The sequence below is a fragment of the Littorina saxatilis genome, linkage group LG2 (assembly GCF_037325665.1).
Source record: "Littorina saxatilis isolate snail1 linkage group LG2, US_GU_Lsax_2.0, whole genome shotgun sequence".
Taxonomy (NCBI): Eukaryota; Metazoa; Mollusca; class Gastropoda; order Littorinimorpha; family Littorinidae; genus Littorina; species Littorina saxatilis.
This window is the reverse complement of record NC_090246.1, coordinates 44373465-44394212: the sequence shown is the minus strand read 5'-3', so window position 1 is coordinate 44394212 and position 20748 is coordinate 44373465. Positions and strand designations below refer to the sequence as shown.

Here is a 20748-nt window from a genome sequence, read left to right as displayed (position 1 = left end):
CCTTGCTCAAAGCAAAAGAGCATTCAGTCACCGGAGCAAAAATTCAGACGACCTTCTTCCTCAAGCTGAAAAAGTCGTATGACTAGTCCACGTGTTTGCACCGGTGGTGGTGGCGCCACATGCGCACACGCACACTGACCAACGCATTTAGTCAGCGTTTTTTTTGGGGGTTGCTTCCCTTAAAACTTGACTGGTAGCGTATTTTCAGACCCATAGCATCTCAAACTGTGTCAATGCTTATATGTGATTCGGAGTAAGAATATGTAATTTAATGTATTTCATGTACGGTAAGAAAAGAAAAAAGCAAATTGCATCGTTTTTCGATCAGTCACAGAAACAAACCTGGCCAGGTATGCGGGTACTTCATACGAAGAAACCGGAAACATGCGTCTTTGTTATTACGAATATGAAAGCAGATTCGCAGACTTCCTGCAGAATATGGCCCGATGATCAAAATAGGGTTGCATGAATGAGTCTATCCAATCTCAACCTCTGATTTCCCCCACGTGTCTATCAGAATAGCAATATTATGAGTTATTTCTAATATGCTGACTGTTAGCACATGATAACAGACATGTCGAGAAAAAAGATATCAAGCATGAGCCTTTTAGGCGAATGCTGATATCGTTTGTGAGACACGTCTGTTATCATTTGGTAACAGTCAGCATATTAGAAATAAGTTTTATTACAGTTTAATTCGACCAAAAGAATTTCGAAGTGACCCCGCGAATTTGACAGCACAGCCGCATTGGGAACTTGAGCGCTCCTACCTGATTATGCCTGTCAGTCAAAGAATTCTCGTGACCTGGGTTAACTAATCAGAGTAACACACCTGACGTGATGAATATTCACAGGTCAAATGCGTTTGACACACAACAATCTCACAAGATAAACCATGTTGAACATGCGTTTCGGTTGCTTCGCTTTTTCTTGTTGAACAGAGAGCGACAGATTTAGAACCGACTCCAGACGGATGGGAAATGACGTAAAGATACATTTGACGTAAAACGAGTGACGCAATTTCACTTGATTTTTGCGAACTTAGATAAATTTAGTACATTTCAAGTGAGCGGGTCGGCATTGTACATTCAGAGGATGGGAGGTGCCTTGCTGCACCCACCAACAAAACTCGCTTTTCGGTATTTTTTTAGATAAAGAGAGTATTATCTGACAGCATTTGAAGTGTCATTCTTTGGAATAAATCACGCTGATATTGTTGATTTAAATTTTTACTTTGTCTTGTTAATTTTTTATCTTGATAAACAAAATGGGTCCCTGCCTGAACGTTATAACATTTAGAGGGTCAAAAAGCCATATGGGGCACTGCATACATGTCAACCCTTACGATTTGCACGTAAGTCTCACGTTTTTTCCATGTTTTTCCAGTTGTACGTCGTAAGACCACAATCTTACGTTTTTTCTCAAAATCGCAAAAATCTTACGTTTTTCCCCCTCAAAATCGCATTATTTAATACAAGTCAACCTCTATCACACACTTACCATATAGTAAAAGCCTCTTCACAACATAAGACAGGACCAAACACCACCAAAATCGCATTAAAATTACGTTTCTGCAAGTCCGTTTGCTTTCGTTTTCGAATCTGCGTTCCGCATGATTCTCAAATGGATCACTTCTAGTTTCAACTGTCTAATATAACAAGGGAGATAACTGAAATGCTTACGAGTCACAGACGCTCAAAAATGGCATCTACAGCAAGTTCAGGTCCGCCAAAGAAGAAACCCAAGGTATACCATGGGATATATTTAGTGGAGTGGGAGGGTGAGACAATTCAAAGTAGTCCTTACGGCAGGGCAATAACCCCTTGAAAAATACATCGGAAAATGTTTTAATAGTTTTGGGTAGTTTAACTCCTGAAGTTTACAAATCCGCAGGATGACATCTTTAAATCCTTGGGCAAATTGAGACAAAATTAATTATAGGAAAATTAGCAAATGTTGATTTTTTTGTTTAGACACAAAAGGCATTCCATAGAAAAAAGGGCTAGAATGGCGTCATAACTTCATGACGTCGGGAAAACGTAATGAGTAATATGACAACACGTACAGTATGGCCTGTAGTGTTGTCCGTGTCCGTACTTGAGCTCCTCTTCCAAGACAAAAAACAAAGGCCTTTGACGTGTTTCATTCTGCTAAATGGAAACAATTTGCACATGTGTGTATGGAATTACATCCAGGCTGAGAAGATGTGAAACCTGTGTTATTCGTGGACTTGCGATTAGTGCGTATGGTGTTCCAAAGCACAGGTTTCACTGTCGAAGATAAAACTTGTAAATTGATCTTACAAAATGGCGGGCGATGATCAAAGAACATCGTGAGAGACTAGTTTTCTCCGATTTGATTGTTTACCAGACGATAGAGCTATTTTAGAGGGAAGCGTATGCCATCTGGTGACAGCTGTTCATTAACTCATTCGCTGCGCAGCTAAATTTCCCCTGTGTTCCCTGCCAACGCGCGATTTAGAGCCATTTTGAAAAAAATATTAAAAATCAACAACACAAGATAACCTTACATACCTTATGTTTTTGCAAAGTTTGAAACTTACTCTTTTAGAAAATATATGAAACATTTGAAAGTACATACCTTTTGTTGTCTTCATATCCACGCAAAATATCCAATTTGAAGCAAAACAAAAAAACTTTCTACGTCATGGGTTCATCATACACAATGTCATGATCGACACTTGCATTGCCCGAATCATCACCCAAATGATCGTCCATTGGCACAAAATCGTCACCAGAATCTAAAATATCATCTCCACTATCATCATCACTGAGGTCAAGATCAGAACCGTACTGAATAACACGTTCTAGCACTCTTTTCAAGTTACTACGTCTCAGCAGAACGATCCGCCATCTTGGAAAAGTCAAAACACGTGGGTCGCACACCGTCAACAAAATTTTTATTAATCCCAACAATTTAAGGGAAGGAACTGTTTACAGTGAATGGTACCACTGTAGACAGATAGAAGTTCATTGCAGGGGTTGTTTCCCTTGGTCAGCAGGACCGTTTACACCGTTAAAAATTCGTGATATCCGTCGGAACTCAAGTGCCGGCACGCCGCCAACGCTAAACACAGGTGTCGGAATTCCAGTTCCGACGCGCAGCGAATGAGTTAACCAGTGTGTTCGTAGGAGTGCTTGATTTCTCTGCAGAAGATCCATGCGTGAAAATCGGTGAAGTCTTTCAGCAAATGTCGCAGTTTGTAAGCGAGTGCTACAGGTGCAAAATCTCAACCAACATATCACGTGAGAGATATGAAACCTGGCTAGCTAGAACCTCCAAGCACCAGTCCACATAAATCAAAAACTACCGCCCACATCAGCCCATTGCTGAACGTCCATCTGAAAAGGGCTGTATTGCAATTCTACGGGGATCTTCCAAATCTTGATCCAGTTGACTTCGGGTGGTTGTAGGATGGGCAGAAAACCGCCTGGAGTAGAACCTACACCAACTGAAGTCATGCTAATTTTGAAGTGTGGCTGTGGAGAAATTTACCATGTGCAACAGCATGCTGTGGTTGCGCAGTCGGTCAATGTGCGTGTGCCATCTTATGTCGATGTCTACTCCTTGGAAATTGCACAAATCCGCACTGGTCATCCATCGTAGTCATCCGCACTGGGCAACAGTCACGTTCACCGGTCACCCGCACTGGTCATCTGGATCGGTCATCCACACTGGTCATCCTTTGCGGTCATCCGCACTGGTCATCCTTTTGTGATCATCCGCATCGGTCATCCGCACTATGCATCCTTCATGATCATCCGCACAGGTCATCCTTCATGATCATCTGCACTGGTCATCCGCACAGGTCATCCTTTATGACCATCTGCACTGGTCATCTGCACTAGTCATCGTTCATGATAATCTGCACTGGTCATCCGCACTAATCATCCGCACTCGTCATCCACACTGGTCATTTTTCATGATCATCTGCACTGGACATCCGCACCGGTAATCCGCACTGGTCATCTGCACCGGTCATCCTTCATGGTCATCTGCACAGGTCATCCACACTGGTCATCCGCACTGGCAATTCTCACCGGTCACCCGTACTGGTAATCTACATGACATCCTGCGTAATCATCGGGCGTGGTCATTTATTGGTCATCAGGCATAGTCATCCGCTACCATTTCGGCAATTGAAAAAAGGATCGATGGTGGCTGCCCTCAAACTGGAAACTCACTGCATGACCATGTCATCTTGTGTGGTAAACCAGCGTGGTCATCCCGCCTGGTCATCTGGAGTGGTAAACTACACATCATCCTGTGTGGTCATCGGCGAGGTAAAGTGCATACTAACCAGTATCCCTGGTTCGTCGCCATGACCTTTACGTTATGAGATAGAGGTCTTTTGTATGTGAGACATGGTACATCAGGTTTAGCCTCTTGACATGACGCCTAATACACTTCCTCGGGGCGTCACTAACTGACACAACACTGTGTATATGGTGTCAAAAGAGATTTCATATGACGAATCGCTTGGCGCTGTGACACCTTACAAGGCCTTTCGTCTGATGTATACATTCCTCACCTGACTAGATCTTCTTAAAAAAAGAGCACAAGATAACTTTAAGTTATTCTAGGTATTACAGCCACTTTTCCAGGATTAAGTTATGTGCTTGCTCACCGACCAAGTCACTCATTCATTCTGGAACCCACCAGGATGGTAGGGTCACTTCAACGACGAGCGCTTCATAAGCTGTCTCCACCTCTGGCGGCTGTGAGCAATTTTTGGGAAGTTGCAAAACATTTCCCAATCCACTCTGTAATGATATCTGTCCCTCTCTTCAAAAAATTGTCTTCTCTATCTTCTCTTTCCGCGCACCATACCCTGTAAGATGGTCTTGGAGAGCCCGCCTGTTCTTGTTACATGGCCATACAATCTCTGAGCTTCGTCTTCTTGACAGTGATCTTTGTAGTGATGCACGTGCTAAGTGATGGTTTTGCAGACATTAAAATATATGACCTTGAAATTGTTTGACCTTGAAAACGTGTGACCTTCAGTGTTGGTGAACGTTTTTATTCATGGCAAGTTTTAAGAAGATGAACACATTTCGTCATTTTATCTTCAAAAATAGTATAATCCTTTATCATTTGAATGAACATTTGACATTCATATGACCTTGAAATGCGATGAAGGTCAAGCAAAGTGCAACAGTAATCAAAGCCTACAACACATATAAGCTTAAACCATTAGCTGTAACTGAAAAAATATATTGCTAAAACTAACTATATCATCCTGCTCCGTTAACCAGTTTTAACGGTCCCTCAACAGACCAGCCATTCGGGTTATAGTGTCTGCTAATCATGTAACATGTTGTTATGCATATTAACTCCCGTTTTATCTCCCGGAAAACATAAATAAATACAGTTCTGCTAGTTTATAGCATGCAGTTTCGACTATTTTGCAGTCTGGAATCCATCTTGTCCGCCATCTTGAATACATCAATATTGCCCAAGGATGACAGAGTGTCATCCGTCGGATCTGTAATCTACAGACATCACAGAGTTTAAAACAGTCAAAACATTCTCCGAGGTATTTTTTGAGGGGTTAACCCATTTGGCCCCGGAGCGCCCGCTAGCGCCCGCTGTTTTTCTGCAGTGGCTGACCGCGGAGCGCCCACTACCAGCCGCTAAACACGTGTCTCAGTAGGGCGCAGCCATTGTTGTTGTTATAAACGAGACTCTCGCGGACGAGACTTCGTTGTTTTCGCGACTTCCTTCCGGTTATGCACATGTTTTCTTCTTGAAAATTGGTTCACTGTGAGAGGAGTAGCGATTTTTTGAAACTTCGAAATGGATACACGATCAAACGCAGAGTTTTGGTACGACTTCATGGGGGACTCGGACGATGACAACGATGTTTTTCAGGGATTTACGGACTTAGACCTGTGTAAGGGACACTGTTTTGCTCAGTTTCATTTGGAACTGCTGCAGTAGCAGCCTTCTGCAGCTTTTTCTTTTGTGGAGGTTGGACCCTTGCTGCAAGTCTGTGTGTTTTCAACAGTCTGACACTGTTTTGAAAGAGTATAAGAGACCAGACACTGATGTTGGTGCTTGCGTGAAAGTGAAATTTTGTACTTCTGATTTTTTTTAATACATTCCTGTGCTGTGTAGCTGCAAAAAAAAATTGTATTTGAAGGAATGATGTTTTGTGCATCAAGGAAAAATACACAGGTGAGTCAAACTTTTCAAACAGCATTTTATTTCATTTTTTAAATGTTTGTACAAGTGACATGTGACGGAATTACTTCCCTGTACATGGGATTTCATAGTAAAATGGCTGCCACTGGCCTGGGGTCAAATGGGTTAAGGTCAAAATCGGGAAATGACGACCTGACTAAAGGATTCATCAAGGCTTCACCAGAAGGGCACGGGTATGCCTATTGTATTCCGTGTGTGAAGTCTGTGAAAGTTATTGTGTCCGGAAAATTCTATTTGGAGCGCCATTTCCAAACTGAAGGCCACAAGAAAGCCGTGAAGAAGAGCAAGCAGCATGTTCCTCTGAATGAACACTTTCGTCGTGCCGGTCCCTCTACATCTTCAGTCACTGCAGAATCGGAAGTTTTGTTCTGCAAGTTTCTCGCCGATCATAACCTGCCAACAACAGACATGTCCAGAAAAAAAATATCAAGCATGAGCCTTCGGGCGAATGTTGATATCGTTTGTGAGACATGTCTGTTATCATTTGCTAACAGTCAGCATATGAGAAATAACGGTTTTATTACCGCTTATTTCGACGAAAAGAAATTTCGAAGGGACCCCGCGAATTAGACAGAACAGTCGCAATGGGAACTTGAGCGCTCCTACCTGATAATGCCTGTCAGTCAAAGAATTCTCGTGACCTGGGTCAGCCAATCAGAGTAACACACCTGACGTGATGAATATTCACAAGTCAAATGCGTTTGACACACAACAATCTCACAAGATAAACCACGTTGAACATGCGTTTCGGTTGCTTTGCTTTTTCTTGTTGAACAGAGAGCGACAGATTTAGAACTGACTCCAGACGGATGGGAAATAACGTAAAGATACATTTGATGTAAAGCGAGTGACGCAGTTTAACTTGATTTTTCCGAACTTTGATCATTTAGATTTCAAGTGAGCGGGCCTGTGACAAATGGATTTGTACATAGTTTAGTCTAAATTAATGTTTAACATTTTTTTAGCAATTTTATTAAATGTGTGCAGATTAGCTTACCATACTTTCAATCCACATAGTATGGCCTGATAGAATTGACCAATGGAAGAAGAGGCTTCAATCAGCATAGTATGGCATGTTAGGATTGACCAATGGGAGAGGAGATTACTAAATTGGAAGAACTGTAAGTAGCCATGTTTGTTGTATCGAGCAGAACATCATAAACTATCACTGGAGACGGGTGTGTCAGACTGCCCAGGTCTCCACATTTATGAACTGGTTCTCAAATAGCATTGAGGTCCACGGTATGTGACTCATGCCTGGATGAATCATGTTGGATTCATTGCTGTGAATACACAGGTATTTATTGAATTGTGTTTGTTCAGTAATCTTGACTTGTGAAATGACTTTGAGAATAATGTTGTGAATTGGATTAGAAGATGTGTGAGCTGTTGTCAGCCATTTTGGAAAGGAATGTTTGTATTTTCCTTTGTAATGGAGTATTTGGTAAATGAGCTGAAATGATATTGTAATAGCATAGGCTAGTTGACGGATGAATGTGATATTATTGAGTAAGAGTGGAATTAATATTTTGTGGAGAAGTTTGACTAAAAACTGAGTGGTTGAGACTCATGATAGCATAAACTTTTTACACAGCACCCCGGTGGGAGCGAGGGTGTACTCCACTGCGGGAAAGAAGGAAGAAGATGAACATCCCCTCCTTGTCGCCACTGCATAGAAGGTCGTCGGATGCAATGGCACAAGGTTGTAACGCAGCGCAGGAATTCTTGGATCCGGTGGAATCCCACCCCATATCACCATGGTCGTAATTTTTCATTGGTGTGATATGGATCAAGTAAATGAACCCGCTGAACTGTGAGTAACAAGTGAACTGTGAGTAACAAGTGAACTGTGAGTAACGAGTGAGATAAGAATCCACAAATATAAACATTGAAACGATGTCATCGAGGGACAGATATTCCTCCACGTAACTACTCAACTTATTATTATATTTCAGTGAATTTAAGTGATTGTTGATTGTGTGTGAATTGCCATACATGTATTTTGTATGAATGATTTAAATATAGGTACGAGGGCAAAGGGCAATAACTTGTTTAAGTCTTTGTGCCTAGTTTGAGTGCTGTGTGTGTGTGAAATGGAGTGACTTAGTAAACAGAGTTAGGACATGCATTTCTGATAGAATAGTTATTTACACACAGACACTTCCAGAAAAAACCCTTCGTAACAGGGTCGACATGCATTGCACACTCCCATACATGTCAACCCTTAAGATTTGCACGTAAGTCTTACCTTTTTCCCATGTTTTTCCAGTTGTACGTCGTAAGACCACAATCTTACGTTTTATCTCAAAATCGCAAAAATCTTACGTTTTTCCCCCTCAAAATTGCATTATTTAATACATGTCAACCTCTATCACACACTTACCATAGTGAAAGCCTCTTCACACCATAAGACAGGACCAAACACCACCAAAATCGCATTAAAATTATGTTTCTGAAAGTCCGTTTGCTTTCGTTTTCGGATCTGCGTTCCGCATGATTCTCAAATGGATCACTTCTAGTGTCAACTGTCTAATATAACAAGGGAGATATTAACTGAAATGCTTATGAGTCACAGACGCTCAAAAAAAAAAAAAAATCATTTAATTAATATACTTACCCAACTCACATAAATAGCATTAACCTCCGTTTGATGCTTAGACATTGAAGTACTGACCCTGGTAACAGGGGGAGGTTTGTTTGTTTGTTTGCTTAACGCCCAGCCAACCACGAAGGGCCATATCAGGGCGGTGCTGCTTTGACATCGCTGCCCTACACGCCACCAGGCGTGAAAGGCAGTAAGTAGCTGCTTTGACATATAACGTGCGCCACACACAAGACAGAAGTCGCAGCACAGGCTTCATGTCTCACCCAGTCACATTATTCTGACACCGGGCCAACCAGTCCTAGCACTAACCCCATAATGCCAGACGCCAGGCGGAGCAGCCACTAGATTGCCAATTTTAAAGTCTTAGGTATGACCCGGCCGGGGTTCGAACCCACGACCTCCCGATCACGGGGCGGACGCCTTACCACTAGGCCAACTGTGCCGGTCCACAGGGGGAGGTAACTCCCAAAACAAAACAAAACCTTGACGACAAGGCCCTGGTAGTTACCTCCCCTCACCGGCAGCCCGCACATGCGCGGTACATATCGCCGGTATCCTCATTCTCAATGAAACACCACCTTCAACCATTAATAACGATCGCGGGGTAGGTTGGGAGGGCATTTACTATGTGAGTTGGGTAAGTATATTAATTAAATGAAAATGTATTTATGAAATTTTCGATTAAATCACATATTCTTACTCCAACTCACATAAATAGCAGATTGCTACATAAGTTGGCGGGAAACTCACTTATTTCTGATAAGAATCCGGCCTGCTTCAACCATGACTGGTAAGCAACTACTACCATCCCGGCGGGAACTAGAGAAAACCGCAGAAAGTAGTTAAGAAAGACGTCTTAAGAACGTCCAAAACACCGCTCTGAGGCCGTTCGAGATTGCCTGGTCGCAGAACCGCCAATTAAACGGCCCAAGCTCTGGCCCCATGGGTTCTAGGAGAACGCAGATGAAGGACTGAACGCTCTCCCCCCATTTGACTGCCACACTCATAAGCTTGTTCAATGAGTGTTGAAGCCCATCTAGCCAGCGCTGTTTTGCAATAATTTGCTTCTATCCGTTTAAAACGAAAGAACCAAAGATTCTGGTCTGGCACTCCAAAAGGAGCCATGCAAGACGAGTATGTTCAAAATACTCAAAAGCTTGCGTGAGACCCGAAAAAGAATGTAATTCGCTGCCCCTTCAAGGGGAAGTGAGCACCAACAAAAAAGAGTATGAGAGCCTTCTTATAAAAAAGGAAGGCTTCATCTCTCAAAAATTCTATGGCTCTTTTAACAAAAAAAACTCTAAAAAGAGGAAGAAATCCCAAGCTGGGACTGAAATTTAAATGACAAAAGAATTGAGGACAGGGCCCTTTCCACGCCGGGCGTAGAAAGGGGAATGTCTTGTCTAGTTCTGACGACGTTTCTCAAGACTAATGAAACATCGTCTTCCATCAACAAACAAAAGTTCATAGAACATCCTAGCATCCTCCTGAACTGGAGAATGCTAAAGCCGATGCCCAATTTCTAGAATCGTGCACTATTGCAGGTGCTGGAGAAAGGGCTGACTGCCCCCCCCCCCCCCCCCCTTTTGGTTGCAACCACTCATGGATTGCTAATGATGGTAAAAAAAACACCAAATAAGGTCAACTTAGATAAATAACCCTTTTCACATAAAGTCTGTTGAGACCTGAGTGAAAAACCTAAAAATTCATGAGTCACGTCTTCCGGATAACCGGAAAGAACGCCAACCTCACTGACCTGTCTTGATCGTGGCTGACGAAAAGAGTGAACAACCTCTTGCAATCAGCTAGACCAGGGAGACAGACCTAACTCAAAAGAGAGCTGTGAAAGTTCAGAAGACAAAAAGACATGTCTTCCGAGGTGAACGAATATTGAAAAAACGAACCTGTGCGTCTCCCGCTTGAATGGAACAAAAAAGAATTCCAAAATGACCAAAGTGAAACACCCTCCGAGGAGTGAAGCACCAAAAGATTATGGCTTGAGTAAACCACAGCACCATAGTCCCATGACGAAGACGCTAATTGTTCGTAATAAACCAGAGGCAAGAACCTTGTCCCTTGTTCAATAGATAGAGGCATGAAAAAAACATCTGGCATTTCTAGACTCCTTACAAAGAAGAGTCGAAAGAAACGTCTTAAAGCCGAAAACAAAGGAAAAAAATTTGCAGTTCGGCAAGAATGCAACCTCTCATCAAAAGATGAACCGAGATTGCTCATCAACAACCAAAGCGGTTTAAGCAAAAGCGACAAAAGTCTTAACTTAATTTCACTAGCAAGTAGCTATGAAATTAAACGATCATGGAAGGAAACAAGCGTCATAGTCGGCGCTTGTTGTAGTGCCGAACATGGAACGATCAGGGCCTAAGGCTGTCCACTCGGAACTGATTAGGACGAACTCTGATGACCGTTAAAACATAATGCCAAAGTATGTGAAACCTCGGGAAGGCGTGAAACCTCGGGAAGGCGTGAAGCCCGCAAGGCCTAGGAGATAAACGTCAGCTCTAGAAAGGCGTGACCGATCTCCTCCCGATAAACGAGTGATACCTGAGTAAAAGATATCATCGGTGGGAAAAAAAACTCATGAAGAGCCGAAGTGTTCCTGAAGTTCCTTAAACTATAAGGGACACTCACCCTCCTATGAAACAAGGCTGTGAACCCAGCCTGATCCAACGGTTAGCCAAAAGTAGGCTACTGCAGATGCATAACCTGCTTGAGCGTCTACCCAAGCAAAACCGAGCGTATGCCGCAGTACTGCTTTCTGCGTTAAGAGTCCAAGTCTAACAGGACAAGGACTCATAAACCTCATGGGTTGTGACAGTAAAAGCCAATGAATGACCATAGTTACGAACTGGACCGTCGTTACCCATCGAGTAAGATAGGCAAGAGTGCCGTAAACCGGCAGTCCTGTTGCCCTCAACTGACTTAAAATACTTCTTGGCAAGACAGAAGAAGTTAAAAGAAAGTCCGAACGAACTCCTTGAGAGGACAAAAAAGTGTGCACCCAAAGGCCGACAGCTGTCGTGAATGACCTTCTCGCTACTAGAATTGAAAGTCTGTCACCTGCTTTCTAACCTAAGCAGAATGCTGATCAGATTCGTAATAATCCTGAGAAGCAGCAAGAAACGACAAAAATGTTTCCTGATAAAAAGAGATGGTCGGTGTGATCGGCGAAACGGAAAACGAAAAGCCCAACTGACCACAAGTTATCCTCTCCAGTCCATGCAAGAGCAGATGGAGATAGTACGAGGAAGCCGCGATTCTGGCTGTACGTCAGCAACCGAATATGCGGAAAACACGATGGCCGAAGCCTGGTGTGGCATGAACAAAATGGCTGAAAGCCGTAGTGCCCGAAGGTCAGTCTGCTTGTACGTATCAAAAGCCAAAGCAGAAATCAAAGAAAGACTGGTCGGCATAACCGGAAACCGGGAAGCCAACCTGCCAAAAGGCTTCAAAGACGAAGTGTCCTCAAGAAAAATCTGGAATTTAATTCGCTGCCAAATCAAGAGTCAACATGAGTTTGGCCGAAAAACCAGAACACGTCTGTTCATCGCTGAAAGACCGAAAGTCAGACGCGGAGACCGACGCAAGCTGTAATCATAGATGCCCTCACGTACAGGCCCTCACCATCCGAGACAGCCGAAGCGGAACGGGAAGTAAGATACAGGGCATCACTGCCCTCCAACGACCTAGAACCCCAAAGGGTTGACGTCAGACGTTGCGGACAGGAAAGAACAAAGTGCTACGATCACCTGGAACGTCGGAAGACGAACCAGAAGTAGCCGGAAACCCCAGTGCAGAAGCACCCGCAACACCGTGGTGGTGCGAGCTGATGCTAATGCGTACGATCCTTCACTCGCCGGAACAGCCGAAGCGAAATCGGAAGTGAGAGACAGGGTACCAATGCCACCAACGACCTGAAACCCAAAGGGTTGACATCGGAAGTCTACTGGCAAAGAGTCATCGTTCCCGGAACCATCATTGGCCGAAGCCGGAAATGATTGTCCCCCAGTACCGGAACCCCGTGCAGCCACGCTGTGCGGAACCGGTAAAGAATGAACGCTACCGCAACCCGAAACCGACGAAGCGGAACCGGAGGTAGCCGGCAATGTGCCAAATAACTAGAAGTAACTTCAGCGGCCAAAACCAATGGCCGAGGAAGTCTCTCCTCGACTCGAAAGGTAGACTCAATCTCAGAAGAGTCGTCCCGATCTTCGTCAAAGTCCGCACCGTCAACAACAAAGTTGTCCGACGTAGACTGATCAATCCCGGAACCATCATTGAACCGCACCGGAAATGATGATCCCCCAGTACCGGAACCTCGTGCAGCCGCACTATGAGGAACCGGTAAGGAAAGGTTGCTACCATACCCCGGAACCGGCGAACCGGAACCGGAGGTAGCTGGCAATCCCGATGTGAAAGCAACCGGAAACACAGCGGTGTTCTGCCCGGAAGCTGACACGTTCAGTCCCCCACCATCCGAAACCGAACGAGCGGAAGTGAGAGACAGATTGCCGTTGCCACCAACAACCGGAAACCCCGTAGGGTTGACGCCGGAAGCTGATGGCAATGAACGGAAAGTGCCACTATCGCCCGAAGGCGAACCAGATGTGGCCGGAAACCCCTTTGCCGAAGCAGTAGAACCTATGCACGAGGAGCCGGTGGTGCCGGCCCCAACGAGACAGGTAGGGTTTCCGTCGAGACGAACTACACTTGGAGGTGCGGAACGCATCGAACTTCCAAAACACGTACCTCGTCGGCAGAACCCGACGGTTGAGGGAAAGTCACATCAGCAGAGGTCACGGTAGCTGACGGCCGAAACCTCGACATCGTAGGCAGAGTAGCCGACTCCGGGTGGAAACGCCGCAAAGGCGGAACAAGCCACCCCTCTTCAAAGGTCAACATCTTCTGCATCTGTTCTTGACGCTCGAAACCAAGGAAAGAGACGCCAAGACTTCTTTGACCTTCTGAACAGGAGACAAAAGTAGGCGATAACACAATAAAGGGTAGAAACGTAACGATTCTATGCTAACCTGGTCGAAAAACTTCCCGACCAGTTAACAAGCAAGAAAATCCTTAAACAGAGTGTGATTCCTTAGACGAGCTAAAAGAAGAACCCTGTAGAAAATTCACTTCGGCTTAAGCATAAAAAGAAAGACGAACTGCTCAGCAGGAAAACGAATGTCACCTGCCTGGCAGCGCTACAGCTCTTGTCCGCCATGTTGAAAAACTACAACTCCGTGAAGACGGAGACATCAAGTTACAACACAAATTCCAAAATGCAAATGGCGGCACAAGCTATAAACAAAAATAATCTGTTACAGATAAGTCACTAGACTTAAGCTTGAACAACAAAACTAACTGCTCGGCGGAGAAGACGAAACTTGTCTGAGTGAGCAACTGCTCTCGTCCGCCATTGTGAAAACAAATCGAATTCCGTGAAAACGGAGAGAGACATTTTCACCAGTGAACAGTTACAATAAACAAACGTTGTAAACAAGAAAGATCTCACCAACAGCTTAGCAAGATGTACCTAGGGTCAATGGCCTTCCAACAGGAGGCCAAAGGCCGAAAAGCCTAGAAGAAGTACAAACACGTCTTAACACAAGCGTGTTGAAGTCGGGAATGAGGATACCGGCGATATGTACCGCGCATGTGCGGGCTGCCGGTGAGGGGAGGTAACTACCAGGGCCTTGTTGTCAAGGTTTTGTTTTGTTTTGGGAGTTACCTCCCCCTGTTACCAGGGTCAGTACTTCAATGTCGAAGCATCAAACGGAGGTTAATGCTATTTATGTGAGTTGGAGTAAGAATATGTGATTTAATGGCATCTACAGCGACCACGCAATCATTTACATGGAACACTCTCGAACTACGATTTCTTATGGTTTTTGGTCCTGTCCTATGGTGTGATGAGGCTTTTACTATGGTAAGTGTGTCATATAGGTTGACATGTAATGATGTATGCACTCCGTAAAGCACCCACCGACAAAACTCGCTTTTCGGTATTTTTAAGATAAAGAGAGTATTATCTGACAGCATTTGAAGTGTCATACTTTAGAATAAATCACACTGATATTGTTGATTTAAATTTTTACTTTGTCTTGTTTATTTTTAGCATGATAAACAAAAAGGGTCCCTGTCTGAACGTTATCACATTTAGAGGGTCACCTAGAATCCGTCCTGATTGGTCAAAAAGCCATATGGAGCACTGAATTGGTAATAAAACATGATGCCATCACCAACAGTCTAGCCAAGACTAAAATCACCAATAGTCTAGCCAAGACTAAAATCACCAAACACTAAGCGGTGTGACGAGACTTATATTCTTGATAGCTCAGTGGATATTTTCAGTAGTGAAATCTTTTTTAGCAAACATTTTCATGCTTTGACTGAAAGTTTAAGAAAACAAGCCACATTTTGGTCAGGTCTGCTGATTACCAACACCCACAGTTGTATGAAATTTGGAGGCTTTTGCTTTCAAAATAACTGAGAAAACCTCAAGGTAAAATTTTTACGAACATGACCCTGCTGTGACCCCAAAATGTGACAGGGGTCAACCAAACTAGGGTCATGTGGGCAAAATTTCAAAGCTCTAGCTTCAAAAACGCCTGAGATAACGTCAATGTTAAGTTATTATGAATCGAACATGACCCCCTGTGACACCAAAAATGTACAAGGGTCAATCAAACTTAGGTCAAGTCGGGAGATTACCAAACCCTACAAGTGTGCAAAGTTTCAAAGCTCTAGCTTCAAAAACATCCGAGATAACCTCAACGTTAAATTTTTATGAAAAGAACATGACCACGCTGTGACCCAAAAATTTGACGAGGGTCAACCAAACTGGGGTCACTGTGATATCATCAAACCCTAAAAGTGTGCACAGTTTAAAAGGTCTAGCTTGAAAAACATCCAAAAAAACTCAATGTTAAGTTTTTTGTCCACGGCAGGCCGGCCGGCCATACAAACAGACAGGGATGAATACTAAGACTCGGCCATTACTCAGGTGAGTCAAAAACAGATAGACTGCTACCATTCCAAACTTCAGAATAAAAACAAGTCGCGTAAGGCGAAATTACTACATTTAGTCAAGCTGTGGAACTCACAGAATGAAACTGAACGTAGTCCGCCGCTAGTGCAAAAGGCAGTGAAAGTGACGAGCCTGTTTGGCGCGGCAGCGGTTGCGCTGTGCTTCATTGCACGCTTTACGGTACCTCTCTTCGTTTTAACTTTCTGAGCGTGTTTTTAATCCAAACATATCATATCTATATGTTTTTGGAATCAGGAACCGACAAGGAATAAGATGAAATATTTTTTAAATCGATTTCGGAAATTTAATTTTAATCATAATTTTTATATTTTTAATTTTCAGAGCTTGTTTTTAATCCAAATATAACATATGTATATGTTTTTGGAATCAGAAAATGACGAAGAATAAGATGAAATTGTTTTTGGATCGTTTAATAAAAAAATAATTTTAATTACAAGTTTCCGATTTTTAATGACCAAACTCACTCATTAGTTTTTAAGCCACCAAGCTGAAATGCAATACCAAACCCCGGCCTTCGTCGAAGATTGCTTTGCCAAAATTTCAATCAATTTAATGGAAAAATGAGGGTGTGACAGTGCCACCTCAACTTTTACAAAAAGCCGGATATGACGTCATCAAAGGTATTTATCGAAAAAAAGAAAAAAACGTCCGGGGATATCATACCCAGGAACTCTCATGTCAAATTTCATAAAGATCGGCCCAGTAGTTTAGTCTGAATCGCTCTACACACACACACAGACAGACAGACACACACACACACACACACACATACACCACGACCCTCGTCTCGATTCCCCCCTCTATGTTAAAACATTTAGTCAAAACTTGACTAAATGTAAAAACAAGTTATTGGAACATTTAATTTGTGACAAAACCAATTACAGAAGAAAAACATAAACATATCATCAAATATAACTTATATGATCGATGCTTTCAAGCTGCTATCACCAACAAACTTCTCACGTATGAATCAAATAGACCTAAAGGTATTACACACTTACACACTGTTGTAACTATTCTGTACAAGGATATCATCAGGAGCTGTATGCATAAAAGAGAAATGAGAAACCTTGAAAGTTAATGCAGTTCCCAGCTATTCGCTATGCAGTATGCATAAGCTGATTTGAACGCCGAAGTAGTGGCTTCGAGAGAACTAAGGTCAAGGTCGTGGAAATTGGGGGTATCCCCTCTAGTACGCATGCGCTTGTTAACGAAAAACTGGGTGATAAAAAAAAAATCTGTATCCAGTTCAAAATGGCGAACGTTGATCGCACTGTTGCTTTTACCGACAGCGTTTTGGCTGTTTTGTTGACTGGCGTGTTACACATAAGGTTGGTTCTCCTGTCCAAAAGCTGTAATGATTATCTTGGAATTGAATGACTGTCGATGACAACAACTTTGTTGGTCTGTCACCCCATCGTCATGTCCCATTACAGTGGACCAGAAGGGTTCCAGTACTGTATATGATTCACAAATATTTGCTGTTCTACCCTCGTAAAATAATGTGCAAGAGAACGTGGAATTTTCCTACTATAATTGCCCCAAACTTGATCCTCATGCGACCTGACATATCAATTCATTAGGTATTCAATCCTAAGAATATCCCCAAAACAAACTTGCCCTACCCCAAATTGAACATAAGGCAAAAAGGGTTGAATCAACCTGCATGAGGTCTGAAGAAATAAAAAAAAATATAAACAAATAAACAAGAAAAGCAAATACTTGCACACGACTCGCCCCTGCCTGAACCCCCTTACCCCTTAGAAGACCCCAAACCACCCATAAGACATTTTCAAGACATTGTTCTAAGATATTCTGTTCATAACCTCTGTAAGTTTACCCCCATTATAAGACCTGATTTTTCCAGGGTTTTGTAGGTCTTAAAAGGAGGATTCCACTACCTATGACCCCCCCCCCCCCCCCCCCCCCAGCTTCATAAAATAATGTTCTAGAGAACTCCTTATGTGACCTGTATCAATCCATTTAGTTATTCAACCCAAAGAATATTTCACATATTTAAACTTGCACAAACCCCAACCTCATTCCCACCACCATCACTAGCCTGTCATACTCAACATCCACAACATTTTGTAAAAAGAGATTTTTTTTTTAAACAAGAATCATAATAATTACTAATTTTCTTGACCAAATTGAGTTTTGGCTAGCCCAGACAAAATATGTATACTGGACACTTGTGTGACCTCATTTCTGACACTATGACATCCTAACATGATGTCATCACCAATAGTCTAGCCAAGACTTACAAAAACCAAACTAGGGTCATGTTGACAGATTATCAAACCCTTGAAGTGTTCAAAGTTTCAAAGCTCTAGCTCCAAAAACACATGAAATAATGTCAAAGTTATTATGAATCGAACATGACCCCCTGTGACCCCAAAACTTGTCGAGGGTCAATCAAACTTAAGTCAAGTCGGGAGATTATCAAACCCTAGAAATGTGCAAGGTTTCAAAGCTCTAGCTTCAAAAACATCCAAGATAACGTTTTTATGAAACGAACATGACCCCGCTGTGACCCCAAAATTTGACGAGGGTCCACCAAACTAGGGTCATTTCGTGAAATCATCAAACCCTAAAAGTGTGCAAAGTTTCAGAGGTCTAGCTTGAAAAACATCCGAGAAAACCTCAACGTTAAGTTTTTTGTCCACGGCCAAACGGCCGGCAGGATATACGGACGGACACATATGAATCCTAATACTCACCTATTACTCGGGTGAGTCAAAAATAGAAAATTCATGTGAAATTTGAACTCTGATGGATTCAAAGTTGGAAACACTAACCACTGCACCAAGGTGTTCGCTTGACCAAATTGGTGACAATAAGGTCAATTACAGTTAATAAAGTCTTGATAGTCGAAGCTCGCCTTCTTCGTTGAATCGAAAAACATAGGCTCTGTCAGTAACTGACCGACTTGTTGGTTCTTGAGCCACTCTGTTTCACTCATGTCATCCTAATAAAACAAGAATGTCACAGTTGATATATATGATGCAAGATAAGCGACCGTCTCAGTGTAGCCAAGTTATGTCCAGCTGCCCGATTGACTTCTTTGATATTGTTTCCGAGCTCATTGGGGAATGAGCTGCCCGTAAAACCGGAATTTCCTGCAATTTTTGTTGGCTTTGAAGGTTTCCGATGGATGAGTATGGACCTTTAAAATGCATTATCGCCGTTGGTGTCGTCGACAACCCTGTGTACTCCTGCGTGTCGCTGTACAAAATTTACGCTCAGTTACTTCCTCGTTTGCTTCCAAAGTAAGCCCTTTTTCCGACCTATGCATACTAAATTGAGGGAAGAACTTCCAAAGTTGCTAAAAACTTTCGAAGTCGTCGCAAACTTCTCTTTTATGCATACGGCTCCAGATGATGCTGTATAACCTCACACAACAACAGCACAAGTCATTTATTTTACCATCTTACCTTCAGGTCCCTGTGTACGATTCCATGTAGATGACAATAGTTAACGCTCTCTAATATTTGCTGCATGCAGTGACTGAAACAAAACAAACAACACATAAGTCAGCCATTCTTAACCATGCATGCAGAATTAATAGGCTGCTTTCTGCTCTGTTAATGTTTACACTTGTCCAAAAGAGTTACTGCTAAAAGTCCAATGAGAATTAAATGACATAAATGGTTGGCTTGGTTGGTTTTGTTTAGGTTTGCTTCTTTCATTCTTTCTGTGTAAGTTCTGTCTCTATCAAACTATTCAAGTGGTCATTTGGGGGGGGGGGGGGGGGAGGAATTAAATTTTGAATAACAGAATACAGATTTTGACAAAAACATATGGATCTTAACTTACCATGCAATGGATTCAAATTTGTCTTCATTTCTCAACAGGAATTCATATCTTTCCTCACAGTCATTATAAACTTACTATTTTGGAAATATCTGTCGGAGGAAAAAAGTTCATATTTCCCATGTTAATAACTTAATTAAATATCACAAACACAAATTAACAAAGAACATCCCTTGGATACAAGAACAAAATGCAAAACTTACTTAGCTATTATTTCTACATTTCATTAAACAACCTGTAACTGTCAAATGGTAGGGGTACAGCACTGGTACCTCTGTCCAACAACTTAGGCAATATTGTAACCAAACATCGGTTATACTGAGGGGGTCAATCAATGATCCGAAATGACTTGGGCATTTTGCTTGATGTCCTCACTTTTCTTTTTCCTTTAAACACCTATGGTAACTATTGTTGACTCTTAAATTGATTACCCATACATAAATGTTTGCTTGTTAAATCAAGCATTGCCTCCCCTTGTAAAATGTCTTCCTCTGGCAGGCGGCCATGTTTGGGAAGGAATCAAACTAGATGCAGAGCTCTTTGAATGTTTGGGGGAATTGCAGCCATAGAACAGTTCTGAAATGCAGAATTTGCGTAGAAAGAACTTGGCTTTACATGAAGATGACAACAGGGAATGCTGATATAAGTTGATGTTTTTGCGTTTAGTTTAACCTATGGGGTGGTCTCTTTGATGTCTTGAGAGGTAGTACCTAGTAGCTGAAACATGCATTATCACAAGTTGTTTGACTGGTACTCAGGCGGTCTCTTTGATTTTTTTCGTATTTCATAAACTCGAGGAAAAAAGTCGCGCCTTATGACCCGGAAAATACGGTACTTATTATGAGTAAAAATAGAAAAACTCTGATGTCAGCATTATTCTGATTTTGTTTTGCATTCACGCATTTCATGTCAATTGAATGGAAAAGGTTACAAGTTTTGAAACTGAATTTTGTGAAGAAATGTATGCATAAAGTCAATGAAAAAAATGTCATGATCATTAATAGATTTCATGAATTTAGTCATGAGATCATGAATTTATTCC

General features: G+C 42.4%; 1 protein-coding gene across 2 annotated transcripts in view; it reads right to left on the bottom strand.

The window, feature by feature from the left end:
• LOC138955403 (calcium/calmodulin-dependent protein kinase type II delta chain-like) overlaps positions 1-20748 on the bottom strand; it is a 396239-nt gene that overhangs the window by 305645 nt on the left and 69846 nt on the right. For both annotated transcript variants that reach the window (XM_070327018.1, XM_070327025.1), the window contains exon 6: positions 19328-19400. In XM_070327018.1, coding sequence (XP_070183119.1) covers positions 19328-19400 — 73 coding nt within the window. The remainder of the gene's footprint in view (positions 1-19327; positions 19401-20748) is intronic.